At 42.7% G+C, this 25,742-nt stretch overlaps 1 protein-coding gene across 12 annotated transcripts in view; it reads right to left on the bottom strand.

Annotated features, from left to right (window-relative positions):
• Positions 1 to 311: 311 nt before the first annotated feature.
• LOC122989820 (protocadherin alpha-C2-like) overlaps positions 312 to 25,742 on the bottom strand; it is a 95,333-nt gene continuing 69,902 nt past the window's right edge. For 11 of the 12 annotated variants that reach the window (XM_044362824.1, XM_044362823.1, XM_044362831.1 and 8 more), the window contains exons 2-4: positions 14,826 to 14,890; positions 11,732 to 11,817; positions 312 to 2,597 (exon numbers count right to left, since the gene is read on the bottom strand). In XM_044362824.1, coding sequence (XP_044218759.1) covers positions 2,290 to 2,597; positions 11,732 to 11,817; positions 14,826 to 14,890 — 459 coding nt within the window. In that variant the 3' untranslated portion in view covers positions 312 to 2,289. Of the gene's footprint in view, positions 2,598 to 11,731; positions 11,818 to 14,825; positions 14,891 to 18,642; positions 21,775 to 25,742 lie in introns of those variants that run through there. The other variant, XM_044362821.1, reaches the window with a different exon arrangement.

Here is a 25,742-nt window from a genome sequence, read left to right as displayed (position 1 = left end):
ACAACATCTGTGGAGCGTGAAGATCGTAGTACATAGATGTTTGGCATAGACAGAAGTACATACAAATATCTCCTGTGCGAGTAATGAAGAAAAATGATAATACAAAATAATAAACTCATAGCCATCTATCTATTTATATATATATTTCTCTATATAGTATGTGTTTCCTTAGAGCAGTACATGCAGCAGCCACTTAATGGAGTGACGTCATACTGAACCGCAAAACTTTGGGGACGTGGCGACAAGTTACAGGCAGGGGAGGGGAACCAACAGAAGCAGGTCTTGAGGCATGTCTCTTTTTCAAAACCTCCTGAGAGAGGATTGGTGGGATATAGCCGTGGGATGGGAATCCTAAGATGCCCATATTTTTAGCAGGTTTCAAATACTAGTGTAGAGACAATCTATGAAAAGTCTACGCTACATTTACAGCGTACATAAAAGCTATGTGACTCAACGATCCTAAACAATCAGTTTTCTTCTCTTGCACATGGAGGGGGAGGGCCAGCCCACGGCACCTGTCTCCTCACTTTATCCCAGTCCTCCACCCCTGTTATCTGCCTCATCCCACCTGGTCCCCTCTCATCAGTGGCTACAAACAGGAAATGAACAGCGTACTGTAGTATTCACAAGTTAAAAGCACTGAACCGTTTTGCACTTAGAGAGACATCTGACAAAGAGTTCAGGGTGTAGACCCCCGACTGGGCTTCCCCAGGCCTCATCCACATTACTCCATGCTGTTCTCAGCACACCACAATGTTCAGAGCAGGCCATTCCCAGGATGGATCCTGAGCAGGGGGGTCAGAGCGGGAGTAAGGGGCAGTTTCTGAGGGCAAATGGGGGCGGGCATGACATGCAAAAAGCAGTTAAAGCTGTGAGGAAAAAATGAAAAAAGTATGGAATAGTGAGTCTCTTTAGAGAATAAAGAAAAACAGATTAAGTTCACAAACTTCGTCATCACATGGCAGTCTGTGGGATGGGTGACCATGGGGGAAAAAGGCAGCTGGGGGAGGAGAGGACGGCTTGTGGCAGCTTGGGGCAAGTACAAGCAGGTGAGCAGTTGTAAACTCAAGGTATCAGGTAAGGACTGGTTGCTACCAAACATTCAAAGCAGAAAGCTTTAGGCTTTTGCTGCAGCAGGGGGAGAAGAGACGGTGATATCAAAATCTCAAGACTCTCCTAATATTCTGTAAGGTTTCATCAGAGTCCACTGACTGAAAGCGGAGTCACAAGCCAGCTCAGCTGGACTCTCCCCTCGGTGATCCTCAGGAGAATGTGAGGTATCTTCCCATCTCTCCATCTTTCCTGTGCTCTCTGCATTCCTCAGTTGGGGTTCTGGCTAGAGATGTAGCTCTCTGTGTCCTTTAACTGCAGTGAGCAAATACAGAGTGATTGCAAAGGATGCTGCTTCCATCCTGAGAGAGTTGATGTACACATGTGCACCGCATCGGTGACTGTGCAGGGCAAAAAGCTTGCAGTGTCTAGTTTTAAGCACATTTCTTTGATGTCAGTTGATTCTCTCTCCTTTTTTTATTACTCTCCCTCTCTCCAGGTCTCAAGTGCTTTCCGTGTCCACCGTGTCATGATAAGTGTGTGTATGAGTGTTCGCATGTTTGAGTGTGTGAGCATGCGTGTGTGTGCGTGTGGTTTCTTTGAGATCTCAGGAAACACTGTTGGTAGTTACCGGAGGAATTTGCAGCAGTGTCATGTTAGCCGTAGTTTCAGTGACTCGCTCCTGTGCTATTTACAAGTAGTGTGTGTCCAGCTCCAGATTGCATACATCTGACTCAATCTTCTTTGTCTTTCTTCTTTTCCTTGGCTGGCACAGAGCTTTTGTTGTTCTTGTACAAAGTTGTCTTCTCTCACAGAGAATGGTTAACACATCATAGTTGGGGAGGGGGTAAGACAGAGGTGCCAACATGCCCAGTGGGTTAAAGGAGAAAAAATTCAAGACGAGGGCAAAGAGTGGTCCTTCCTTATTTCAAAGGATGACATTAGTTGACTTATAGTGTATAGGCACATAGGGGCATGGAGGAAAATCAATCCTTTTATTGTTTATCAAGGCAAGATCAATAATTTACCTCAGTAAGGGACTGAAGGTAAAATAAATCTTGGTAAGGCCAGGTTCAAAACAGAAAGAGCTTTAAAATGTTTTCAGTGAAAATAGGTGATAAAATGAAATTGAAAAATCCATAATAGTTTTCACATTTTCTTTTTGCCCAGTGGACTTTGGTTGGTACCTCTGTTTTAACAACGCCCTTTTCTTCTTTGCTATTTTCTCTTTCTGCTCCTCTACTCATCTCCATCATCCTTTCCCTTATCCTTCTTGTCTTTCTTCTCCTTCTTCTTCTTCTTCTTTTTCTTGGCCTCCTCTTTCTTTCCAAAGGTGATGAAATCGCTCTTGTCGTCCTCGCCTCCCTGGTTCTGTCTGATGGATATTATGGCGGGGGAGCCTGGGATGATGAAAGCCTCTGGGGGAACCTCACCAGGCTTCAGGTGCTGTGGGGGTGCACCAGGACCGCCTGGGCCATAGCGAAAGTGCCAGCTGTTGCTGTCTACCCCAGCACCCATCGGGGGTGACACCTCTCCTCCTTCACCATCTGAAAGAAACAAAAAGAGATGGATGATGGGTTATTGTTTGCTATTTATTTGCTTCTGACAGATATCGTTAGTTAAAAAAAAAATCACTCTTAATCAAAACTTGGACTATTAAGGAATATCTCGATTTCAATATCTCTTACATTTCAGTCTTGCTGATGTCTGACAAATCCCACCCTGAACTAAAACCTTCTGAGGCTTGTCACTTGCAGAATGTGCCTGTGGGAGGCAGCTTTAGTAGCTGACCATAAAATTAGCTGCTACAAACTGAATGAAACGGTCATGCTCTTTTATATACATAAATTTGGCATACTGTGACAAAAATCTGACCGTAACAAGAGTCCACTGATCTTCACAGCAGCCACTGCAAAAATCTTATCGCCAATAAAAAGTGGCATTCCATGAGGAGAGGCCATGACTATGCTATAAAAGGTGGGAGGTGGTGGAACTTAAGGGGAGGTTTCCTTAAAGAGATTGCTAAGTGGCAATGAATCAAAGGCTCCCTCTTGCCACGGCTAATATCCGTGGCACAATTTAATAAAACATTAGAATCATCATTGTATTAAAGGCTGGGGACAGTCATGGAGTAAAGATTCCACTAAAGATTTTAGTGGAATTTAGCTCAACTGTTTTGTAAGAACAGCAACATTGTACTTTTATCAGATGGAGTATTTTCCACAGTAATTTGTATTTACTGCCACAGCAATTGACACCGTATTTGGTCCTTCTGCTGTTTGCTTAGATGTCTGTTTATGGTGATTTTAAAGAGTTCAAAGAGTTAAAGAAAAGTGAACTGGGTCTAGCTGTGTAGGTGAATAGCTTCCAGCATTTCTGTCAATTTGCTAATGAACAGACAAGTCTTGTCCAAACAAATAAATACCACAGTTCAAAGGATGGTAACATGTACATGAATAACACTTGTAAGAAAAGTGGACAAAAGCCAATACAACATTATTCACTCATTGGCAGGCATAACTGTATTTAGGAGGGCATGGACACCCAGCCTGACCATATATTAAGGAGTGATCACACCCTTAGTCCATGTTGCATGTGAGTGTGTGTCATTGTATTAATGTTTATGTGTGGTACATAACAAAACTAAACACAGTCTACCAGCAAAAGACCCCATCACTTTGGTTCTTTCCTCACAGCAGTGACCTACTTGCCACACTTGCCTCCCATATTCCCTTTTATTTCTCTGACTCTTTTTCTGAGTTCTTTCCAAAGGGGAGATTAGATGAGCAGGGCTCCATCCAACCAGAAGGAACAGTGTCTGGAAGAAGTAGCATGACCTAATGCAGTACCCAGGGCAGAGAATACCATCCCACAATCTTATCGTATCCTTCTGTGACCCAGCCAGCTCCAAACTATGCAGTGTATGTTCAGTTTCCTCTCTCCTCATGTTGCAACTTTTACACAAAATAGACTTTGTCATCCTAAAAATAGTGGGACACATAGAATGGAAACATAATTCTGACCATGGATGTATTGTCAGAGGTAAAGACATGGTCTGCCTCCATGCAGAGGGTGGTAAGGGCTTTAATTAATTTACTCTTCTGAAATTTCTCAGATTATGATGACTCTGGTGATGCAACAGATTGTGACCAAAATGATCCCAGGGAGACTTTAGCATACCGTTTCTAAACACTGATACTGATAACCTTAAATTCTCGATTATAGAACTGAGATCAGTCTCAGATTTAGAGTCCCCTTTTTTAAATATTATGCACTCCAAACTTATTTCCTTTTTAATTCTCCCCTGCTTTCTGTTCATATTTTTGTTCAGTCTTCTCTTTGCTCAGACTTGTTTTCCCTTCCATATTTCACTAACTCTCAGTGAGATCGGCTCACAGTGAAGGATTCATGCAGTAAATCCACCGAAAACATGACGTCTCCCGCTTGGCACACAATCCTAATCAGTCATAGAGGCACGCACTGCTGCAAAGCTCCTCCTTCTGCCTGAGTCGAAGCAGACAATGGCATTTTATTTCAAAGCGTGAATTAATACACACACCTCAGCTCTAGAAAGGGTATCCAGAATACCTTGTCTGAATGAGAGCTGAAAAGATTAGTTGATTTATTGATTATTTGATCAACAGAAAATTACTCAGCAACTATTTTGATAATTGATTAAATGTTTGAGTCATATGCCAAGCAAAAAACAACAAACATTATCTGACTCCAGCTTCTCCAATGTGATGATTTGCTAATTTTTCCCCATTTTCCAACATCGTAAATGGAATATTTTTGTATTTTTGTATGTTGGTTGGATAAAACAAGCAATGTGTTATGATGAGAATTTTTCACTATTTGAATATATGTAACATACTATAATATATTATATGAAAAGACTTGTTAGTTGCAGCACTAGTCTGAACTGTAATTTTTAATATTGTGTTTGATTTCTCTAAAAATCAAGCATTGGGACCATCATACAGGATTTAACTGGGTCATGCATTTGAATTGTTGCACATCACTATTTGCCAAAAAGTTCTCATGCTTTCACCCACTGCGACAACACAGCTGCAAGCGCTTCAGAAAGAAGACAGAATTTGACAACGAGACTGAGAAGATTAGGACGGGACAGGCTAGATCCAGTCACTGCTTCCTCCACATGTAGACACAGAGACAGCTAGAGTCACATTCATTTACAACATTTACGAGGCGAAAGTCTTCCGCCGACGATAAGTCCTCATCTGACTCCCCCAGCAGAAACATGACCCTGATTTTCTACTCCCAAATGGCAGACACGCAAGAAAAGGCACACAAAAATTATAAATCAAAAATGCAGAGTACTAGAGTGCAGGCAATGCTTTGCTTTAAAGTGTCCATGCCCTTGCCTCTAAGAAATTACCTGTCTAACTCAATGTGGAAATTTGATGAGACACCAGTGCCCCCATGCAAACTTACATTCATAAGCAAAACAACACCCTGGAGAGTGATGAGTCATGCTGAGAGCAGACATATGCAAAAAGGGAAGACAGGGCAGGGCAACTCTCTTAAAAGGGTCAATGTCTTATTGCTGGCTTAAAAAAAGATAAAAAACAAATCATTGGATGTGCTGTTATCTGGTTGTATTATACTCCTAAACTGAAAAGGTCATATCATATCAGTCTTTACTGCTGCTTTTGTACATTTTGATGTTACCAGCAACACTAACATGTGATTTGACCTGTAATGACAACTAGACCTCTGTCACCTCTATATTTAAATCATTTTTATCTGTCCTCTCATGTATCTCTTCATGTCTTTTCTCACTTCATTTGCTCTTTGCCTCTTCTCTGCCTCTCTTTTCCTTCACGGTGGTAACAGACTCACCTCACCCAGCACTGATCCCCACACAGCCATTGCTTCTATCTGATTTGTCGATGGCTGTTGCAGAGCAAAACTCTCCCTCTCTTCTCTCCTCTCTATTCCTCCTGCCCAATCTCCCTCCCATTTTTTTCTTTTCCCTGCCACCCTCTCTCTCTCTCACTCATTTCCCCTGACCTTTCATCTAATCTAGCGTGAAAACTCAGCCAGCCAACACCAGTCTCTCCCAGTTATTGACAAAAGTCTTAATCATGCCTATCAATGTTTGTAATAACATTAATGTGATTGGGTATTAAACAGCTTGTCCATCAGTGATCACTACCCGGCACATTAGAGACGAGGATGATTTCTTTCCTTCATAGAGGATGACGACGGCTGTTGCCCCTAACTGTATTACCCTCTCCATGTATCTGTAACTCACACTATTTTGATCCCTCTGTATCTGAAATACTAGATTGACACAAGCCACTGTAATCAATAACATTACAGACTGTCATTCTTGCTCTATCTATACCCCTAAGTTTGATCTCTTGAGACTTCAGTCCGGCATCTCTGCGTGTCCCTCGGCTCCCCTGTGCCGCCCAAGGTTTTCACAGCCACTTAAATCACCCAAGCTCCATTTTGCCACGTCTACTTTATTCATCCCCCTGTCTCGCCCTACCATCGGCGAGTTGGGCAGAAGCGCAGTGCAGCGTTACATAACGAGCTGAGGAAGAAGAGGAGGAGGAGGAGGAAGAGGGGCCAGGAAGTGCAAGGATGCAGATATGAAACACAATGCTCACCACCAAAAGGAGGAGTGGGAGGAGGGGGGAAAAATGGATTAAAAGATACTGAAGGAGAAACTGTTTTCTTTTACACTGCAGTGGTAAAAAAAATAATCTGTGATTATTATGACAGCACACTCTCAGAGGGACCACACCCTTTTCCAAGATAGCACCTGTGTGTCTGTCCACTGTGCAGTGTATGTGTGTACATTTTGATAAAAACAAAATGTGATATCGCAGTCTATTCAAAACCTAATTCTTAACCATGTGTATGTGTTTTCACTTCCTTGCCTGGGTAGTGCTAGAAGAATACATTTGTGTGTCTGCATAAATTACCATAGATTTCCCAATCTGCTAGAAGTAAGTGAAATACATAAATAAAACTGTCATGGGTAAGAACACAACAACGATAACTGATTATAGGCTCTTAACAGCAGGTCTGTGCATGTTTGAGTGTACAATGTGTGTGTGTGCATGTGTGCGCATCTGTTTGGGTTTCACGCCAGGTTGAGCACCTTGCAGTCTGTTACCTGCTGGATCATGTGGCAGATGGTGGACACAAGTTATCCCAAGTGACAGGACTTAACACAATAAAAATAGCACTCAATGTAGGTGTGTGTGCGTGTGTGTGTGTGGGGGAGTTTGAGTGTATATGTTAGTATGTGTAGGTGCTATGACATAAAAATGAATAAAAAGAAAAGCAAAAATGTGTTCATTCTCCAGAGAGAGAGAGAGAGAGATAGAGAGAGAGACAGAGACAGAGACAGAGACAGAGACAGAGACAGATAGAGAGAGAGAGAGAGAGAGAGAGAGAGAGAGAGAGAGAGAGAGAGAGAGAGAGAGAGAGAGAGAGAGAGAGAGAGAGAGAAAGAGAGAGAGAGAGAAAGCTGGCAAGATATTTAAAGAATTGCAGAGCACAGGATGGGAACAAAAAACAGTGACAATAAAGGAAAGCAAAGCACTGAAGTCGAGAATAGGAAACAGATGGGACGCAGGGATTCGGATACAGTGAGAAGTCCCTGACAGCTTCTAGAGCGTTCTACCTTGCCTTTCTGATTCTGCCAAAAAACATTTTGCATCAAATACACTTTACCTGTGAGACTGCAGCCATAAAGTATGACATGCAGCCTTAAATTTAATCAACTGTCTGTCTTTATCTTTATCTCTCAAAATTTACTTCACCTGAAACTCTCACCTGCCCTTCCTGATGTGACTGACAATGATTTAGTAGACATATATGGATCAGGTCTTGGGCCCAACTGCTCAATAACAGTTCTCATATCCAAGGCCTTAGGCTTTGAAACATCACTTTCTCTCCCTCACTTTTCCTGTTGCCTCCACCCTCCACCTGCATTTGTGCCTTGACAGGTGGTTGCTGCAGAGGATTACTATTCCCTCTAATCAAATCTATCTTTCTCTGTGTGTATGATTCAATGTGAGTGCGATCAGGGCTGATACAGAAAACAGTAAACCTGCATCCACCTCTGCAGTACACCACCACCACCCCAGTGAATGTAGGTCACTCTCCTTCTGTTACTCACTCCTCTGCTCTCTTCTTCCCTTTACACCTCTTACCTCCAACTCTCACTTTCCAAACACATCCCTCCCTCCTTTGACTCTACCGTTATCTCTGGTTTGGTTTTAGATTTTGCTCATGTACGTGCATTTTTGTCAACACCTCCTTTTGTCTTGTCCTTCACCTGATGCCACAGTCAGCTTTTTCTATTCCCCCTCTACCCCCCTCTTTCAGTACCTTTTGTCCCACACCATATGTTTGCACTCCCCTCTATAAAACAGCCCCCTCCCTTCCTCTCTCTCCTGCCAATATTAGGCGCCATGAATGGTTGCCTTGGAAACTACATCCTCCAGTGAAGCAGTAGGACATTGGTAGGAGTCATGGTGACAGTGCTTGTGCTGATAGAGAATAATGCTGCAAGCTCTCTCTCTCTCTCACTCTCTTTGTCTGGTCTAACCACTCTCCCCTAGCAACAGCAGCCTCATACAGCTTCCTCTCTTTCCTTTGCAGACTTTGCTTCAGTCAATCACTCTGATTTACTCATCGTCACTCCCTCCCAAACAGTCCATGTCTGTCGCTGCTCTACCTTCCAATCCACCTTATCCTTTATTGCGTGGTCTCTTGTTCTTTTTCAGTCCCTCGCTTTGCAACCCACCCAACTCCCTCCTCCCTGCTGTCTCTCTCTGCCCATCTCTCTAGGGGATGGTTACAATTCTGCACAGTTCTCTCTGAATCCCTATGTGCCCTTGGTTTACAGACAGAGCTGTGAAACAGAGGGATAAGATGATAAGGGAGCGAGGAACAGATAGGGAGAGAGTTAGACAGCAAGTAGAACCCTGATTTCATTAATGTGGGTCTGTTAATCTGGGCGTGGGTTGCGCTCCATCTGTCACAGCAGGAGCAGCACACAGAGCAGGCAGCCAAAACACACTTAGAAACACAGCCAAACACTCACACACACACAAACACACACGTACACACGAAAACACAAAATACAAAGCGCAAGCACATGTATGCAACTACACAAACAAATTAATACCAACAAATTAATACCAACACACAAATCCACATGCTCTAAATCAGAAGGGAGGAAACAGGGGCGTTGTCGGCTGCACCTCTGGGTCTCACATCAGAGCAAAAAATAGACTGTGAGGTAGAACAGTAGCTTGTAGTTACAGCACCCAGACTGAAACAATTCTCTAAACAGACCAAACTCCCCTACACTCCTGCTCCCCACCTAAGGACCACAGTCTGCCTAACAAACAACACAATTTAGCTATAAATAGCACTGCCTATGACTCATAGGGATGTGACAGGCCACATTGAATCAATATCTCCATTTCTCTCATTTCTGCGACATGATAATCATTCTGAAAGTCAGAACATAAATCTTCCTCAATACTGTCCTCCAGCAAGGAAGCTCTAGAAATAAATGCTCTTCATATTCTCTGACATTCTCAACCGATGATTATCTTTAATCCAACTCCAACCCAGTTTGACCTGAAGCTGATACAACCTCCAGCTAATATTTCCATTCTTAACCTGGCTAACAATGAGATAAAGAAGGGACAGTTAACCCTAAGGCAAATCAGGGTTAGTGTGTACAGAGCTGCCATGGCTTAATTAAACCACCTTAAATCCTCACCAGCTGATCTTGTTGCCACTGACCCATCCTGATGACGCCAGTACTGCCTGTTCTGCTCTTTCTCTCTCCTTCTCCTTGTCTCTCTATCTATCTATTTGCCTCTCTATCTCTCATGTTTTGAAGTGCCTCCAGGCTGTAAGTCCTCAGCCAAGGCAGGAAATCGATGGCAGAGCGGAGGAGGCTGTGTGTGCGTATGTGTGTGGATAGGAAGAGACAGTGTGTGGGTAGTTTGTCTGCCTGCCCAGCCCACCGCCTCCTGTCTATAAAAGACACCAGTCCAGGCCACCTCTACATTCTTAATTACAATAAATCACATCTTTATCGAAAATTAATTGCACTGTCGTCCTCACTCCAATCCTCTCTTTGTGCATACTTCTGTCTTGTTCTCTCACCTGTTTCTTCCTTCATTTTACTCTGCTTGGTCACTTTTTTTTCTCTCAATTTCACTTTTATAAACAGAATGGGAGGAAAAGTAAAGAGATGACAAATGAATTCTCTTCGATGCACAGAGGGCGCTGACACGGTGTATGCAGTGCATCTTTGGTCATAAATCTCAGTTAAGGGCAGTGGATATGTCATCATATGCAATGACATTCACTTACAATGCATTAAAATGTCATCTGGCATTGAGTATGCTGTCATTTGTCCAATGTTTCTCTTCTTAAACTAGCACTAAACTAACAGCACCATTGCCATTCTTTCTTTGAGCTGTGGTGAGGTCTGTTCCATCCTGATGAAGGCCAGTTGGGAAAACAAAAAATGTTTTCATATCTTTTGAAAATAACGAAAAAAACATGATTTCTTGCCATTGACTGTGACCCTCTGTTGTGTCATCAGTAGCTAACATAATAAGGATAGGGCACCAATCTTTCTAAGCAAGGTGGAAACTATATACTATATGCCTGTACCCTTGCAATCCTTCTGCAGCTCTGACAACAAAATGCAGCAAAATATGTGAAATGTTAAATTTAGACTTAGTGTTTATCTAGCAGTGAGCTAACTTAAGCTCCCATGTGCGTCACTTGCCTGGAGCAGCTTCACAGCAAAGGCACTGCCAATAATTACCATTCTATTTGAATTACACTTTTTGCCTCAAATTTTCAATTTCACAGACTATCTTGCAATTGTAATGCCTGATGGTTGAAGTACTTCAAAAGATTGTTTCTTACATGTGAGCAATATTGAAAATTACCCTTATGGAACGGTTAGCATTTAGCCGCTTAATGGCTGTAATAATGCAGGTATACATAACCTTGAATGTCTGTACATTAAATAAAATTAATGAAAAACAAATATATTTACATATTGAAAATTAATATTTGAAGCCCACATCACCCACCCCTAATGTTGGTCTTTGTGAGTTTATAAAAGAGCTAGAGAACGAGAGAGATCCACATTAAAGGAGAGTGAATGTAATTATGTTTTATTATTCTTCTCTAATGTGTTCTCTAATCTTTGTCCTCAGTGGTTTGGTGGCTTATGCCTCTGTAAACATCTTGCTGATAATCCAATCAACTACTGGCCCTCTCCCTCCCTCCTTTTCTCTGTATTGTCTCTTCCTGCGACAGAGAGCAGAGATATCCATCTACGCCTACGTAGCACATGTCATTTCCTCTCCCTGCAGTAGTGGGAAGTGGAAGGAGTGGGTCAGGGCGATCTTGTAGTTGATATCTGTTTGCCTCATTTTATTACTCTTTTGCGGTTTGATAAGCTCTTGAGGACTGTACAGTCATTGGTATTCACTAATAGTCAGATTTTGCTCTGTCTGTGTCATGGAATGTTTGCATCTTGGGACACACAGATCCATTACACATAATTGTGAGTGGTCTCTTTTTTCTGTGTCTATGCCACTGTTTAAGTTGGTTTTGATTGGGTGAAGATGGGCTGACTGATTCTTACCAGCGGCACTGGATGCGGTAGGCCAGTTCTGAACCAGGACCCCCTGGGCTCCCTGCATTACCGAGGACTCCTCCATGTGCACTGAGCTGGAACACAAAAAACCACACATTCATATATTCACACACTGGAAAAGTAGAAAGTATAATGTACTGTAACTCACATACAGTATATAGTATGCTGTGTTAAACTGCACAACACAAGGTATCCATACACATAATTTACTACTTAGGGAGACTCTATGTGATGATTGCTTCATGTGTCTAAAATATAAGATCCCACATTTTCAATTCTCTCTTCTCTGCATGTTTCCCATATTACCAATTCAAACCCTGGGGCATGTGGGGAGGGGTTGGGATTGCAGCAAACGCAATCTCAGAAATGGAACTTTCAGATTAGGATTTAAGTATTCACCCTACATTTCATTTCACTAGCATTCTCTGGATTATGGATTACAGATGGCCGTTACATTTTCACACCCACTCTGTGGGATTTTAGCACCCTCCCCTCCTCTTCTCTCCTCTCCCCTGAAAAACACCACACTCTCTGCAGTGCTGAACAACAGCAAACAGAAATGCTGCTATGAAAAACAGTTCTCTCTCACTGACTCTGCTTTATCTTTAACAAGATATGATTATATTTTCTCTACCTGCTGCTGTTTCTCTTTAATACACCTGTCCACTCTTCTCCCAACTGTCCTCAAGTATGAAACAAGGTTTAAGTTTAAACCTTCACTGAGGTCCCTGTGATCTGGACTTTCTTCCTCTTATTCTGTGTGTTTTTTATTTCTTGAAAGCAGGAGGCTTTCAATCTTTATGAAAGGTTTTGAGGAGTATAGGAATAGAATTTTGTAAATACATGTACAAGTCTGTGGTTAATAAAGGATAAACACAGTTATAAGTTGTATCAGACCAGATCCCTGTGCTTACAGTATGCGCAGTGGTTGTGTGAAGAGAGCACGAGTGATTTGGTGCTGGAAGCCATTTTAAGTGCTGTTAAGCACCAGCGTCATCAAGATACACTGATCAAATATTAATGGCAATAACTGGATTGATAATACACTTTTCAGCTAATGCTAATGATCTTTCTCATTTTCTACTTTCTGTTTGCAGCGTTAATATTTTTTCATTTGGCTAACTTTATTTGTTTCAAATCATAACTACAATGATGACAAAATGAACCCAAACACGACCTCATAAATCTCAGGAAAGGTTGTAAAATGAAATTAAATTAAATAGGTCAGTGTCATTACATGGTGTTTGGGTGTGGTATCCAAAACCCCATATACAAGCTCTGATTATGTAGTGGAGTATAAATAGATGAACATTAGTGGGGCTTGGTACATGGGGGAGAGTCAACCTAAAATACATCAGAGGTAGCGAGTCACAAGAAAGATTTAATATATTCGACTGGTTCACACATGCACATTAACTCGCATTAATCCCTGCTGTAATTATGAGATCTGTGTAACATTAATGACACTCAGTTGGTTCACTGTTCGTAATCTGCCATTAAAGTGCACACACATGAATAAATACATATGTGTATCTACACTGATACTGTAATGGAAGTGCTTCTACACAGCATTACATGACTCTGGTTGCATATGCACTGAGACATTATTTGCAGACTGGACAGCAGCACCAAGTTTAAATGATAAGCCGATCCTTTGGTCTTTCATTACTTTTACAATTGGATCAGTGCAAATAAAGTAACACATGCTGCTCAACACAGACACACACACACACACACACACACACACACACACACGAGCCTCAGGAGACATGTCTCTGCGTAGCAACAGACAAATGCTGTTTATATGGAAGCTTTTTTGTAATTATGATGACATCTCATTAGCATGTCCCCTAATTTGGTCTGGTCCATCTGATCCCACAGCAGGTGCATGCCCAGTGTCTTATGGGTAATGTGATCATTGGTGTGGTCATGCTGCAATCCCCCTGTCCGTGATAGGCCATCTTTCCACCTGACTACCTGCCCTTCATCCATCACTGACCCCCTGCTTACCCTTCCGTCCTGTCAGTACTCCATCTGTCTGTAGTAATATTAAGAGAGCCATTTCCAACTGCATTTCTCTGCATTGTCTCTCCTCTTTCATATTTCACATTCCATTGTTTTCTACGATCCATATCAGAGTAATCATTTCCTCTTATTAAAATGTGATGTTTGTAATCTAATTTTGATCATTTGGGGTTTCCTCACAATTTATTGTAACTGTATAATTAATAGATATAATGTACATTGGGAAATGTGAAATGTAAATGGCAAGATGATCATTATTCTGTTTTGAAAATTACTGATTTTGAGTCAGAGCCCGTTTCCCCCTCAGTGCTGCAGTCACAGCTGAGCAACAGCTGGCAGCAAATGATTTCTACATCTTCTCAAAGGGGTAAAATTATCACCCAAAGGTTAACTAATCAAAATCAAAAAATATATGCATCAAGGTGACCCAACTTGAAAAGCAACATAAAAACTGTTGCCAGATATGTTAGATAACATGGGTCTTAATCTTTTAAAATAAGATACTACTTTGTACTCAACTTGCTTTGACGAAGCCACAAATTATATTGTCACTGAATGAATATGTGCACCTTGTGCTGTAAACAACCATGTTATAACAGAAATTAACTTTTTGGTATGAAATTAATATCTGTGGCCTCCTGCACATCCATCACTCCTCTCCATTAATGATGACAGAAGCATGACTGTGCCTTGCAGTCTTGCAGACTGTTTTGCAGTCACATGCCATTTTATGTATATATGATCTTAATATATGCCTCAATGGTTTATTGAAGCCCTTTCTGTAGACTATTAGAGGATATATTACAGACCACCATGTTGTTGGTAGTAAGTTGTCTTAGGTAGCAATCAGGCTTAACCAAGGAGGGCAGCTTAAGATCAGTCAGCTACTAAATGGTGCAGAATTTGTTTTTTTTTTTGTTGTTCAAATTTTCATACATTATTAGGTGGAAAAAATACTGAACATTTCTTTTGGTCTTTAACAAATCATGATTTCAATGTATGAGTATGGTATGATGAGATACTTGCAAAGTGACAGAAACAAAATGGGGGTTCTTACCTCTGCATTACACCTCCTGCTCTCAGGGAGGCTGAATATCTCCAGTCTGCATTTGGCGCCTTGGGCTGCAAGAGAGAGTGAGAGGAATAGAGTCTTAAGTACAGGTGAAACCCAATACTGTCTCATTAATAAGTCATGGCGCCAACTGTTAGTGCATGTGCATCCCGCACACATGCACATGCACATGCACGCACACACACACACACACACACACACACACACACACACACACACACACACACACACACACACACACACACACACACACACAATCATAGCAGTGACAGCTTGCTTCTGCCTTTGGAGGGAAGTGAGTGATGAATTGAAGCATGTAGGTGCACTCATCTCCTCCCACCCTACACCCTCCTCTCCTCCCCCTCCTCCCTTCTATCCATGTCCTTTAAAAATGACTTTGAAAGATTTCACTCCAGTGGCCAAGTGACCCTGGTGCTGTGACACAAAGGCCCTGAAGCTTCTTGTCCAGGGTTAGTCTACTCTGACTAGACTGGCCGTGGTACAGTCCACTACCATGGAAATGTTGCAGGACTCTAACATTGTTGTATGTCCCTCCCTTTCTCTATATGCTCTACTACTCTTTATTACTTTCAAAATATGACATCACAAAAGCCATTACTGAAATATTGCAATGTTTTTCAGCAATGCTAGATAATGGCAGTGGTTTCTGAACAACCTCCACTATCTTCTGTATTTTTCCTCTATTCTGCCTCTATATATTCATCACTCCCTTTCTTGTGCTGCTGAGTTCTTTCTCCCTGTTACATCCTCTTTACACTGATCAAAACCTTGAGTTTCACTGGCACACAGTCCGCCTGAGTCAGTCTGACAAATCTCACCATGGAAACTGTGCAGAGCCCCGTCTACATTTTACCCTCCACCCATCGCCCTCTATCATTTCACTCCTGTGAAGGTCACAGGTGGAGGAAGGAAGAGGGAGGGGGGTAAAGATATCAATTCAATCCCCACCACTCATCATCAAGACTCAAGACACATTAAAACAGGGGGACACAAAGAAATACCACATCACTACAACCTCTGTCTGCCATTAATGCAATTCGATAGTGACATCCTAATATAAGACATCAGTGTATTTGCTTCTTGTAAGTTCCTATTACCACAAATACATTAAGATACAACATCATAAAACTTGACCAAATGTGGTAAGAGGAGATTGTGTAGATTGTGCAGCATAATGGGCTGTTAACCTGACCATATAGAGATCATATATGACATTGAATTTTCTCTAATTTCAACCTAAACCACTGATAGAGCTAAACCAATCTGACTGAGAACACAAAATTCTCCCTGCTTGGCCATGCAGTTCATAAGAGACCCATTTGCAATCCCATTTCCTCTCAAATATGACAGATGTTCACTTGCTGCTGAAGCTGCATTGACCTCTATGAAGTCTGCAGTGGACATTCATCACCCTTGAAATCCAATATTTGGTCTTAATGAGAGAAGCCTGGTATTCCTCCAGGAGTCATTCAAGCAGAGCAGGTTATCTACAGGGACACGGAGTGCAGCAGCATCTCTGACACTTATCCATACTGGAAGTAGGTGCAATTATTTGAAGACAATCACCTATCAAAAAGCAATCAGTGGCTGGATCGATAGTTTAGATTGATACTGAAAGGAAAAAGATGTTAGTATGGTGTTAAACACAGAGTTAACAAAATCCCTCTGTCTAATTTTGTCTTTTACACAATGAAAAGGAAGAGAATGAGACAAAAACATTCAAAATACAGCCAGATTGTTCACAAATAGGACTAAAGAGCTTTACTAAACGTTTCCCCTGTTGCGGCATGGCAGTGGCCGAAGGGAGACTGGTCTGCTTGGCCGTATGGTGTTTATGGGGGTAAATTAAAACACACACATGCTAGCACATACTAGATATGAGCACCTGGAACCTAAACATGTCCGCGGTCTGAGATACACCCAACAGAAGACACACATGCAAAACTAAAATATTACCAGTCTTCACAGTAAACGTAGATAAAAACAAATAAAACAAAGAAAGAAAAATCAGACTCATGAGGAAGACAAATCAGTGCATTTTGTTTCATCATTTGAAAAGGAGAAATCAAATTAAGAGGAGATAGAAAATAAAAATCCTGTAGGTTTTTAGTGCACTAATTTCCTTGCCCAGCAGTTCATCGTAAATCAGGTAAAAAGAAAGCTGTTTGTTTGGCTGCTCAACCCTTTTCTTGCCTTTTCCTCCATTCTTCCCTCTCCCTCAGACTGAACACTTTCTAGCATGGATACAGAGCTCACACCTCCGCCATCAACACTGTGTCCAATCACCTTTCATCCCCCGCCTCATCTGCACAGAGCCAGCCAATCCACACGCTGTACTGAGAAACCCATCGCTGCCAGTTAATTACATAGCAAGAACAAACATGACTGGCATTTAATGAGGCACACGTCGATTGATAACAGAACAATTACCTTAAACATTTTTTTTATTCCTCTTTTTATCACTTATTTTCTCCCTTACCCTTTTCTGCACTGTACAGACAGAACCACAGAGGCTCTGGGGCAAACATGAATGTGTTGAAAACAAACAATGTTTGTTTTATCCTAATAATACTGTTTATTTAGCTACAACCAGGGATGATGCAAACAACTCTGCATACTGTCATCAACCTTTTATATGGAGAAATAATACCGTGGGGAAAAAAAATACTTTGCAACCATGAAATAAAGCTCCAATCTACATGAAACTCAGACGGCAGGAATGAGAGTCTCTGCCTCATTCCTGCCTTCTTCACTGATTCACAAACTCTGGCTTACTGTTCCGTACCAGAGAGGTACGTGACCAGAAGAGGATATTTTGGTGCAGTGGGACTGGTGGCCCTTGAAGTTGGCAAAGGCTGCACTATTTCCCAGACTCTCCCTCTATGTAGAGATAACCACTGTATGCCCTCTGGACCCACTGGACTTTAATATTGTGGCACACAACCCACAGCAGACAAACAACACTGGCTGTGTGAGGTCATAGGTGAACAAGCTACTAGTTTGTCTTGGTGAAGCGAGAATAAGTAATGGGGAGTGAGACAGAGACAGACAGAGAGGGATGCTTTTTAAAAAATATTTTGAGTACAGCTCTATGCACAACTGTGGAGGAAAGAAATAAACAACTAAACAACTGGTCTTTAGCAAGCCGAGGACAGACATACAAAGGCACTATCTACCACATCCAACCCATCCACCCACTCAAATAAACACACAACCCAGAGAAGCTACCCACACTTGAGTATGCCAGCTTTCTATCTAATATCAAGATGCAGAACCTGAGGATAAATGTCACGTAATGAAAAAAACAGTAAAGGTAATAATGGAACTATATACATCAACAAAATGGTGGCATCTCTTTCTACTGATAGACCCAAATCATTTAAATGTGTATGAGATACCTCAAAGGACTAAGCAAATCATTGGAGTGGCACACAAATAAGAACCTTTTTTTCAGTTTTTGTTACAAAGATGTCTTGGGTACAAATGATTGAAATGCCTAATAAATGTTCATATACAACTTACCACTCGAAAAACAATCTATCTAAAAAGCAAGCAGGATAATTTATTTTTGAAATTACACGCCAGAGGAACAGCTGAGACTTGTATACAGCTCTAGAGCTGTAAATGTCAACTGCAACCCTACTGCAAGAACTCACCCCAGAGCAAAACCTAAACCATAACTCTCAAGTCAGTTTTCCATTTATGGCTTGTGTTTATTGTGTAGTTTACTGCTGTGGGACAATCTTAAATAACGAATACACACATCACACCAGACACACACCTGAATGGCAGTTGCGTCTGGCATACTGAGACGCCGAACAAATATCTGGCTCTGTCCGCTGTGGCTGGTGACGTAGCCTGAGCCCCAGGTGCCACTGTGGGGCCGTCCCGTGTTGTAGAACATAAAAGTGTCACTTCCTGACGTCGCAGTCAGGCATGTTTTATAACAGTATGTTTTGGTCAAAGACCCATTACCCCGCACTTCAATATAATGCGGTTCCACTTTGAGGTCACGACGCATGGCCACATTATTGTTTGGTTGCCCCCCACCTGCGCCTCCACCTCCACCTCCGGCTCCACCTCCACCTCCACCTCCACCTGCAGCTCTTGCTCCACCCCCACCACCACCTGCTGCGTTACCCCCCTCTTGCGCACTCTTCTTGGATACGCAGCATGGGGAGCAGGAACCAGGCTGGGTGCAGTAGGCATGGCAACGTACAATGGCCAGCACAAAGACGGTGACCAAGAACACAAAGGTAGTGGCACTCAGGGCAATGATGAGGTAGAGGGTGACATTGGAAAACATTAGGGGGCTGTTGGGCCTGATGATGCGCTTGGGGTCAGGGGCCAACTTTGGCGGCAGCTCCATAACGTGTACATGGATAGTGGTAGTGGAGGAGAGTGGTGGTAGGCCATTATCACGCACCAGCACCGTCAGAGCGAAGGAGGTGGAGTTGTCCTCAATGACACGCCTTGTGGTGCGGATCTCACCTGTGTGCTCATGAACCTTGAACAGGTCAAGGTCTGCATTGGTCTGCTCCAGGGCATAGAGCAGCCAAGCGTTCTGTCCTGCATCACCATCCCATGCCATCACCCTGGTTACCAACACTCCTGCTTCGGCGTTTTTCATCAGAGTCTCTGTGGTGCGGCTCCCATTGGCAGGTGGGTAGACGATCCTGGGCATATGGTCATTCTGATCCATGATGTAAACATAGACTGTGGCCACGCGGCTGAGGGGAGGTACGCCGTTGTCCTGGGCTTTAACCTGAAAGTGAAACTCTCTCAGCTTCTCAAAGTCGAAGGCTCGCAGAGCATAAGCTTCACCTGTATTAGGTTTGATGCTGACGTAGCTCGCTACTGGGATACCATGATTGTTATCATTGAGGACAGTATAGGTGATGCGTGCATTTTCTGCAGCATCAGCGTCTGTGGCCTTCACAACACACAGAGGTGCACCGGGAGCATTGTTCTCTGTAATGTAAACAGTATATGATGTCTGTTCAAAGCGAGGTGGGTTATCATTAACATCTGCAACGTCGACTTTAAAGGTCATTTGAGATGACAGCGGTGGAGTGCCTCCATCGATGGCGTTGACCGTGACGTTGTAGGATGAGATGGTTTCCCGGTCCAGGAAAGCGGATGTGACGATGGTATAGTGGTTACGGAAGGACTTGATCTTGAAAGGCAAATTAGGCATGATCTCCAGGGTTACTTGTTTGTTTGGTCCAGAGTCACGGTCATTCACACTGATCAATGCTACAACCGTGTCAGCCCGGGCGTCTTCACGTACAGGGCTGGAGAGTGAAGACAGTACAATGTCAGGAATGTTGTCATTCACATCTAAAACTTCTACTACTACTTTACAGTGCACTGCCACAGGAGCTGGCCCCTTGTCCATTGCCTGTATGTACATTTCATATGAGTTTGTCTCCTCATAGTCTATATTGTTTTTCACCCTGATTTCCCCAGTGTCTGTATCCATGGAAAACATCTGTCTGACTCTTTCTGGCGTGTAACTGCTGAAGGAGTAAAAAACTTCCCCATTTGAACCCTCATCAGGATCTGTAGCATTTAACTTGATCACAAGTGCGCCCTTTGGTGAGTTTTCAGACAGTTTTACTTTGTACACGGAGCTGTCAAACGCAGGCACATTGTCATTTGCATCAAGGATACGAACATTGATTTTGGCTGTCCCAGTTCGCTGTGGGGTGCCTCCATCCATAGCTGTCAGGATTAGCTGATGAGAGGGCACCTGCTCGCGGTCAAAGGGCTTTTTGAGAATGAGCTCGATGTGCTTATTATTGAAAAAGGGCTTAATTGAGTCCAGAGTGAGGTGGTCGTTTAGACTGAGGCGGTACTGCTTCACGGAGTTGGAGCCGTCATCCGCATCCTGAGCTCCCTCGATATGGAACCGCGACCCGGTGTGTGCGGATTCCGACACCTCAAGTTGATACTCATCTCGAGGGAACTGCGGTGAGTTATCGTTCACGTCCAAAATCTCCACCTCCACGTTGTGCATCTCCAGCGGATTCTCTAATACCACCTCCAGGTTGCGTGAACAGGTGCCACTGAATTCACAAAATGTCTCTCGGTCAATGCGGTCACTCACCACCAGCTTCCCGGTTTTGTGATTTATGGTGAAATATCTCCGTCCGCTGTCAGGTGTGATTCTGACGCGTCGGGTGGAAAGTTTCCTCAGGTCCAGACCCAAATCCCGGACAATGTCACCGACCAATGCCCCGTTCTCCAACTCCTCCGGAATGGAGTACCGAATTTGTGCGTTTGTAAGGCCACCGAGTACGAACATAACCAAATATAAAGAAAAAGGCACATTCTCCTTTACACTGTAACAGCATCGCGCCGTCACAGCCATCGCAGGCACGCAGGATATGGAGACGGGTTGGAGAAATCTTTCCGCCTTTTTAGCTTGCTGTGCGTCCCCACCCGCCTCATTAAAAACGAGGGAATAGTCCGTGCATAACTCCGACTATGTGCAGGACGACCACCGCATCCTCTCTGGTGCCTGGTTAAAGTGGATTTTTCCCTGTGCATCCATGTTTTCCTTTGTTTGGCTGGGTGATGTTTTTAAATTTCTCTATCCTCCTAGCGAGGGTGAGTCCTTTCACTGATGCTGCCTATTGGTCTCTCTCCCCCTCCCTCCCTCTCCCTCTCCCTCTCTCTCTCTCTCTCCCTGCGATGTGGTGATGGTGTCTGTGGGCAAAGGGGGAGGGGGAGCCACTCGCTGAAACGATGCTGGCTGCATTTCAGCACCTTAGATAAAATGATCGAGCACCATCTAATAAAAATAAACCCCCCAAAGACGAAAGATTTTTCAGTTTTATCAATATGTCTATCTTCAAATTTTGTGCGTCGTACATGGAGCAGGCAGCGTCATCTGGGGAAATTAATTCGACACAACCGTTTTCCATCTTTTTGTCAGTGCCACCGCCCTTTTCATTGTGCGCCGGGAAACTGATTTATGAACCAGCCTGGCGATTAGACTTCTTCACTGATGCAAACCCACAATTACTGAGGAGCCCTCTAGCCAAAGCAGATTTCTGACATACAGACTATGTTTAGAAAATAAGAGAAAACGGTTAAATAAACAAACTGTACAGATGAAAAGCACAATCGAATTGATTTTTAGCGCAACAACTCAGTAATTTTCAGCGTATAGCCTATTTTATATGAAGACAAAAGCCATAGGGATAAGAGGAGGTGACAGGTGAACTGAAATGAGCCATTAGACCAACAGCGGAATCTGGCTGTTTCACCTTGTGTCTGTTCGTGAGTTAACTGCAGAGACACTGGGGATTTATGGCAGCACAAAAACATTTTCTGTTCCTTCATGATACCACTTTGCCCCACAGTGACAGCTGACGATGCACTTAAAACCGCTATTGGACGCTGGGTGCTGCAGAGCCCTTCCTGCCACAGGGTCAGTCCCTCATAAGTTACACACAAAGCCCATGCTGTCATGAGGTTGTTCACTGGTGACGACACTATAGCAGCCTTTAGTGACAAGATGCTCCAGATGTGGCCCTTTACCACATCATGCCAAATATACACTTTTGACCTCATCTCCTGACAGGCAGCACTTACAAAGAGTGACAGGTTGAAAGGGTTTTGCTTTCATTTGTTATCGCCTTTATAGCCTTAATTAATAATTGTACACATAATCAGCCACAAAATCATATTGCTACCACATCAAATGGGCAATTATGCATTTTAAACAGCTGACTTCATAGATGTCATCACAGGAAAATCAGACCTTCTTAGTTTCTGGTGACAAGACATATTTTTAAGAGTCCAAGACATTCTGACAGCGCATGTGTAATATAGCAAGTGGTCCAAGTACTCTAGTCTCAGCACCCATGTACCTCAATTAAATTATAATTTAAACTGGATTCATGTTAATTGGATGGGACCTTACCCCTAATGCAGTCCACATGACAGAGACTAATGGAAGATCTTTTGACACTCAATTCAATTTGATATCTGCAACGTCAGCGGGAAACCTGAGGAGTTCAATGTTCGCAATTTCAAAAAGCTCCTGGTATAACTCTCCAAGAATTTAATATCTGCTAAAAATGAATTATGTGGGTTTCCAAATGAATTCATCCACCGACATTAACACTGTTCTGCTGTGAACAATCACCACTCTTGAAACATTATGCTGTGGAGATGCCCTCGTGAGACCCTGAGCCATCCTGATTCACCCCGGCCATTAGGCCAAGATGCGCGTCCACCGCCCACATCTTTCCCCTCTCCTGGTATGCTGCCACTTTCACCCACGCCCGGTCTGCCCACGGCGATGAGAGCGCTTAGCATCCCAGGAGACGGGGAGAAGACAGTGACTCACTCGGATGCTGCTAGTGGAAGGGTAGATACAGAGCGACTCTTCACACTCCTGGGTGACGAGGAGGAGGTGGTGAAACGGGGAGTTGGAGAAGCAGCTAAATGTCCTTTGAAAGAGGACTAATTATTACATACAAAAAACCCATTCTACATACAATGTGTTTATAAAAGACTAAAGTCTGTGGTGTGGTTAATCTCTAACAGTATCAGTATAATAATAGCAAAGTGCGCCTGTTAAGAAAATAATTTCGTATGACGCCATTTGAATATTTATTTGTGCTTATCTTTGCAGTGCTTCTGAAAAACATGCAAGAGTCTATATCTGGCATGACTTTCTCTCTCTGCACTATTATCCCTCTGAGCAGCGGTGATAACAGGGTTCCTTTCAACCGGGGCTAGTAGTCTCTGATGGGTCTACATGTACGGTCCGCCACGCTACCTGTGACATTTAGCAGATTTTCCCGGTGGGACGTGTGGATCTGCCTGTTTGGCAATGACACAAAAATGAAAACGACTTTTATCTCTTCTATTACACACACAGAGCTGGATTTACATGTGACCTTTGCACCTTTTTTCTCTCCCTCTCCACTTCCGATGTGCTTAAGGATATGTCACAGCTTTCTCATACCTGTTTAAAAAACGCACATCTGTTCCAGCATTAATTACACGCTGAGGAGCTGCGGATTTCTCACTCAAGGGTGTTGCAAATAAAGTTATCACCATTAGTCCACCAGCAGACAGACGCCTGTTACGCATCAACAAACACTGATTTCAGAGATAATTAGCGAATTGGTATTTCTTTTAAGTCCACCTTGTTTTAAACAACCACAGGTTGGCTTAACTCTGTTCTAATCCATCCACATAAATTCAATTACCTTAACTTGACACTATTTGTGTCCTCAACCCCCTTTGCAATCCCTTCATGCTCTCACTTCCCCCCATCGTCTCTCGCCTCTCTTTCCACTCTGGAGTGTCTCCAGCTGTGGCCCTGTCCTCGACATCCGCTGTGCCAGCTGAGGGCTGGCTGAGGGGCATACTGGGGTCTTAAGTGGGAACACAAGAGCTCATACCTTTTACAGACTGATAGAGACACACACACAAAAAAACTGGGTGAGAAAAATTTGCAATATGGCGATTCAGATTTTTAAAAATTAAGACTCCATCATCCCTATGCCAGAATATTAACATCCCCCTGTCCATTAATTATGCAAGATGGCCACTATATTAATAACATCCCCTTCACCAAAGACTCAACCTCATTAATATTGTAAGTGACCATTCTAAAAGCCATTCATATTACCTCCCCTAAGAGTCTGGAATTCCCCCATTTTCAGTGAGTCAGATGACAACAGAGATCCAAATGGGTCACAGCTGGGCTATCATGAAGCAGGGCTCCTTACATCACTCCCTCAGTCAACTTATATACAAACAAGAGGCAGTCATGCAAACTTAAAGGGCACTTGTGCCTGTGGGCGTGCACGCTCACTCTCTCCCCCACACACAAGCAGTGTAAAAGACAACCAAATAAACCCAAATGATAATTGAGAAAAAACTAAATTATTTTGTCTGGATGACTGTCAGAGCATGCCAGCTTTTGTGTCCCCTCATTCTTTCATTGACTTCTGTTCAATATAGTCTGAGGAGCTGTAATTAATTTAATTAAAAGACATCAGTCACAGTGAATTGGCTGCCTTAAATGGCAGGGAACATGTAAGTGCAACAGCCATCATGGGCTTTAATGAACAGATGCACTGGCTGCAGGGAATGAGAGACCACTAGAGGTTAAACTGGCTGCAGGTTCACATGTAAAAGTTCATTAGAAGATTTATTTTAAAGCATTTATAGGGAGATGGAAATTCTCTTTCATCATCAAAGACAGCTAGCCCTAAGGTTTGAAATCAATTTAATCCTATTCAAAACCTTATATCATAAAGCTTTAGTTTCATGGAATGTGACAGCAAGCATATCGTATTATGGACTACATTGGTCCTGGTATGTTTAAGGCACTAATAATGCCTTCATTTTTCTTCATGCTATTTTTCAGAGAGGAGAGAAGGAAATAGAGGAAATGTCTTCAGGGTGTTGTGTAGGTGGACACCAGTGTCTGTGGTACCAGAAAATGTGTTTTCAGATTTAGTTAATTCAAAAAGATGCAATGAAATAAAGAAATTGACACAGAAACAGCCCTTTCTCTTAGAGGTGATAGCACAACCTGGCACTTTATCATACAAAATGAGTTAAAAAAAAAGCTACCCTTGATGGGTGTTGTTATGGCATGTGTAAAATTACAGTAACATTCTTGAGAGAAAGTGGAAATAGTTTAAATATCACAAGCCAATCACATTAACAATTAATCTAATGCTGCATTAGGCCCAGTTCATGTTGTCCTTTGGTAATCTCTCCTGCTGAAACCAAGATATAAAATATGGATGACGACAAATGAGTCTCTTCAGGATAAGTGTAATAAATGCTGTGTATTCAGATTCAGTTATGCCAGTAAAAAAAAAAAAGAGGTTAAAAGTA

Source organism: Thunnus albacares, chromosome 10 (genome assembly GCF_914725855.1).
Source record: "Thunnus albacares chromosome 10, fThuAlb1.1, whole genome shotgun sequence".
Taxonomy (NCBI): domain Eukaryota; kingdom Metazoa; phylum Chordata; class Actinopteri; order Scombriformes; family Scombridae; genus Thunnus; species Thunnus albacares.
This window is presented reverse-complemented; position numbering and strand designations above follow the sequence as displayed.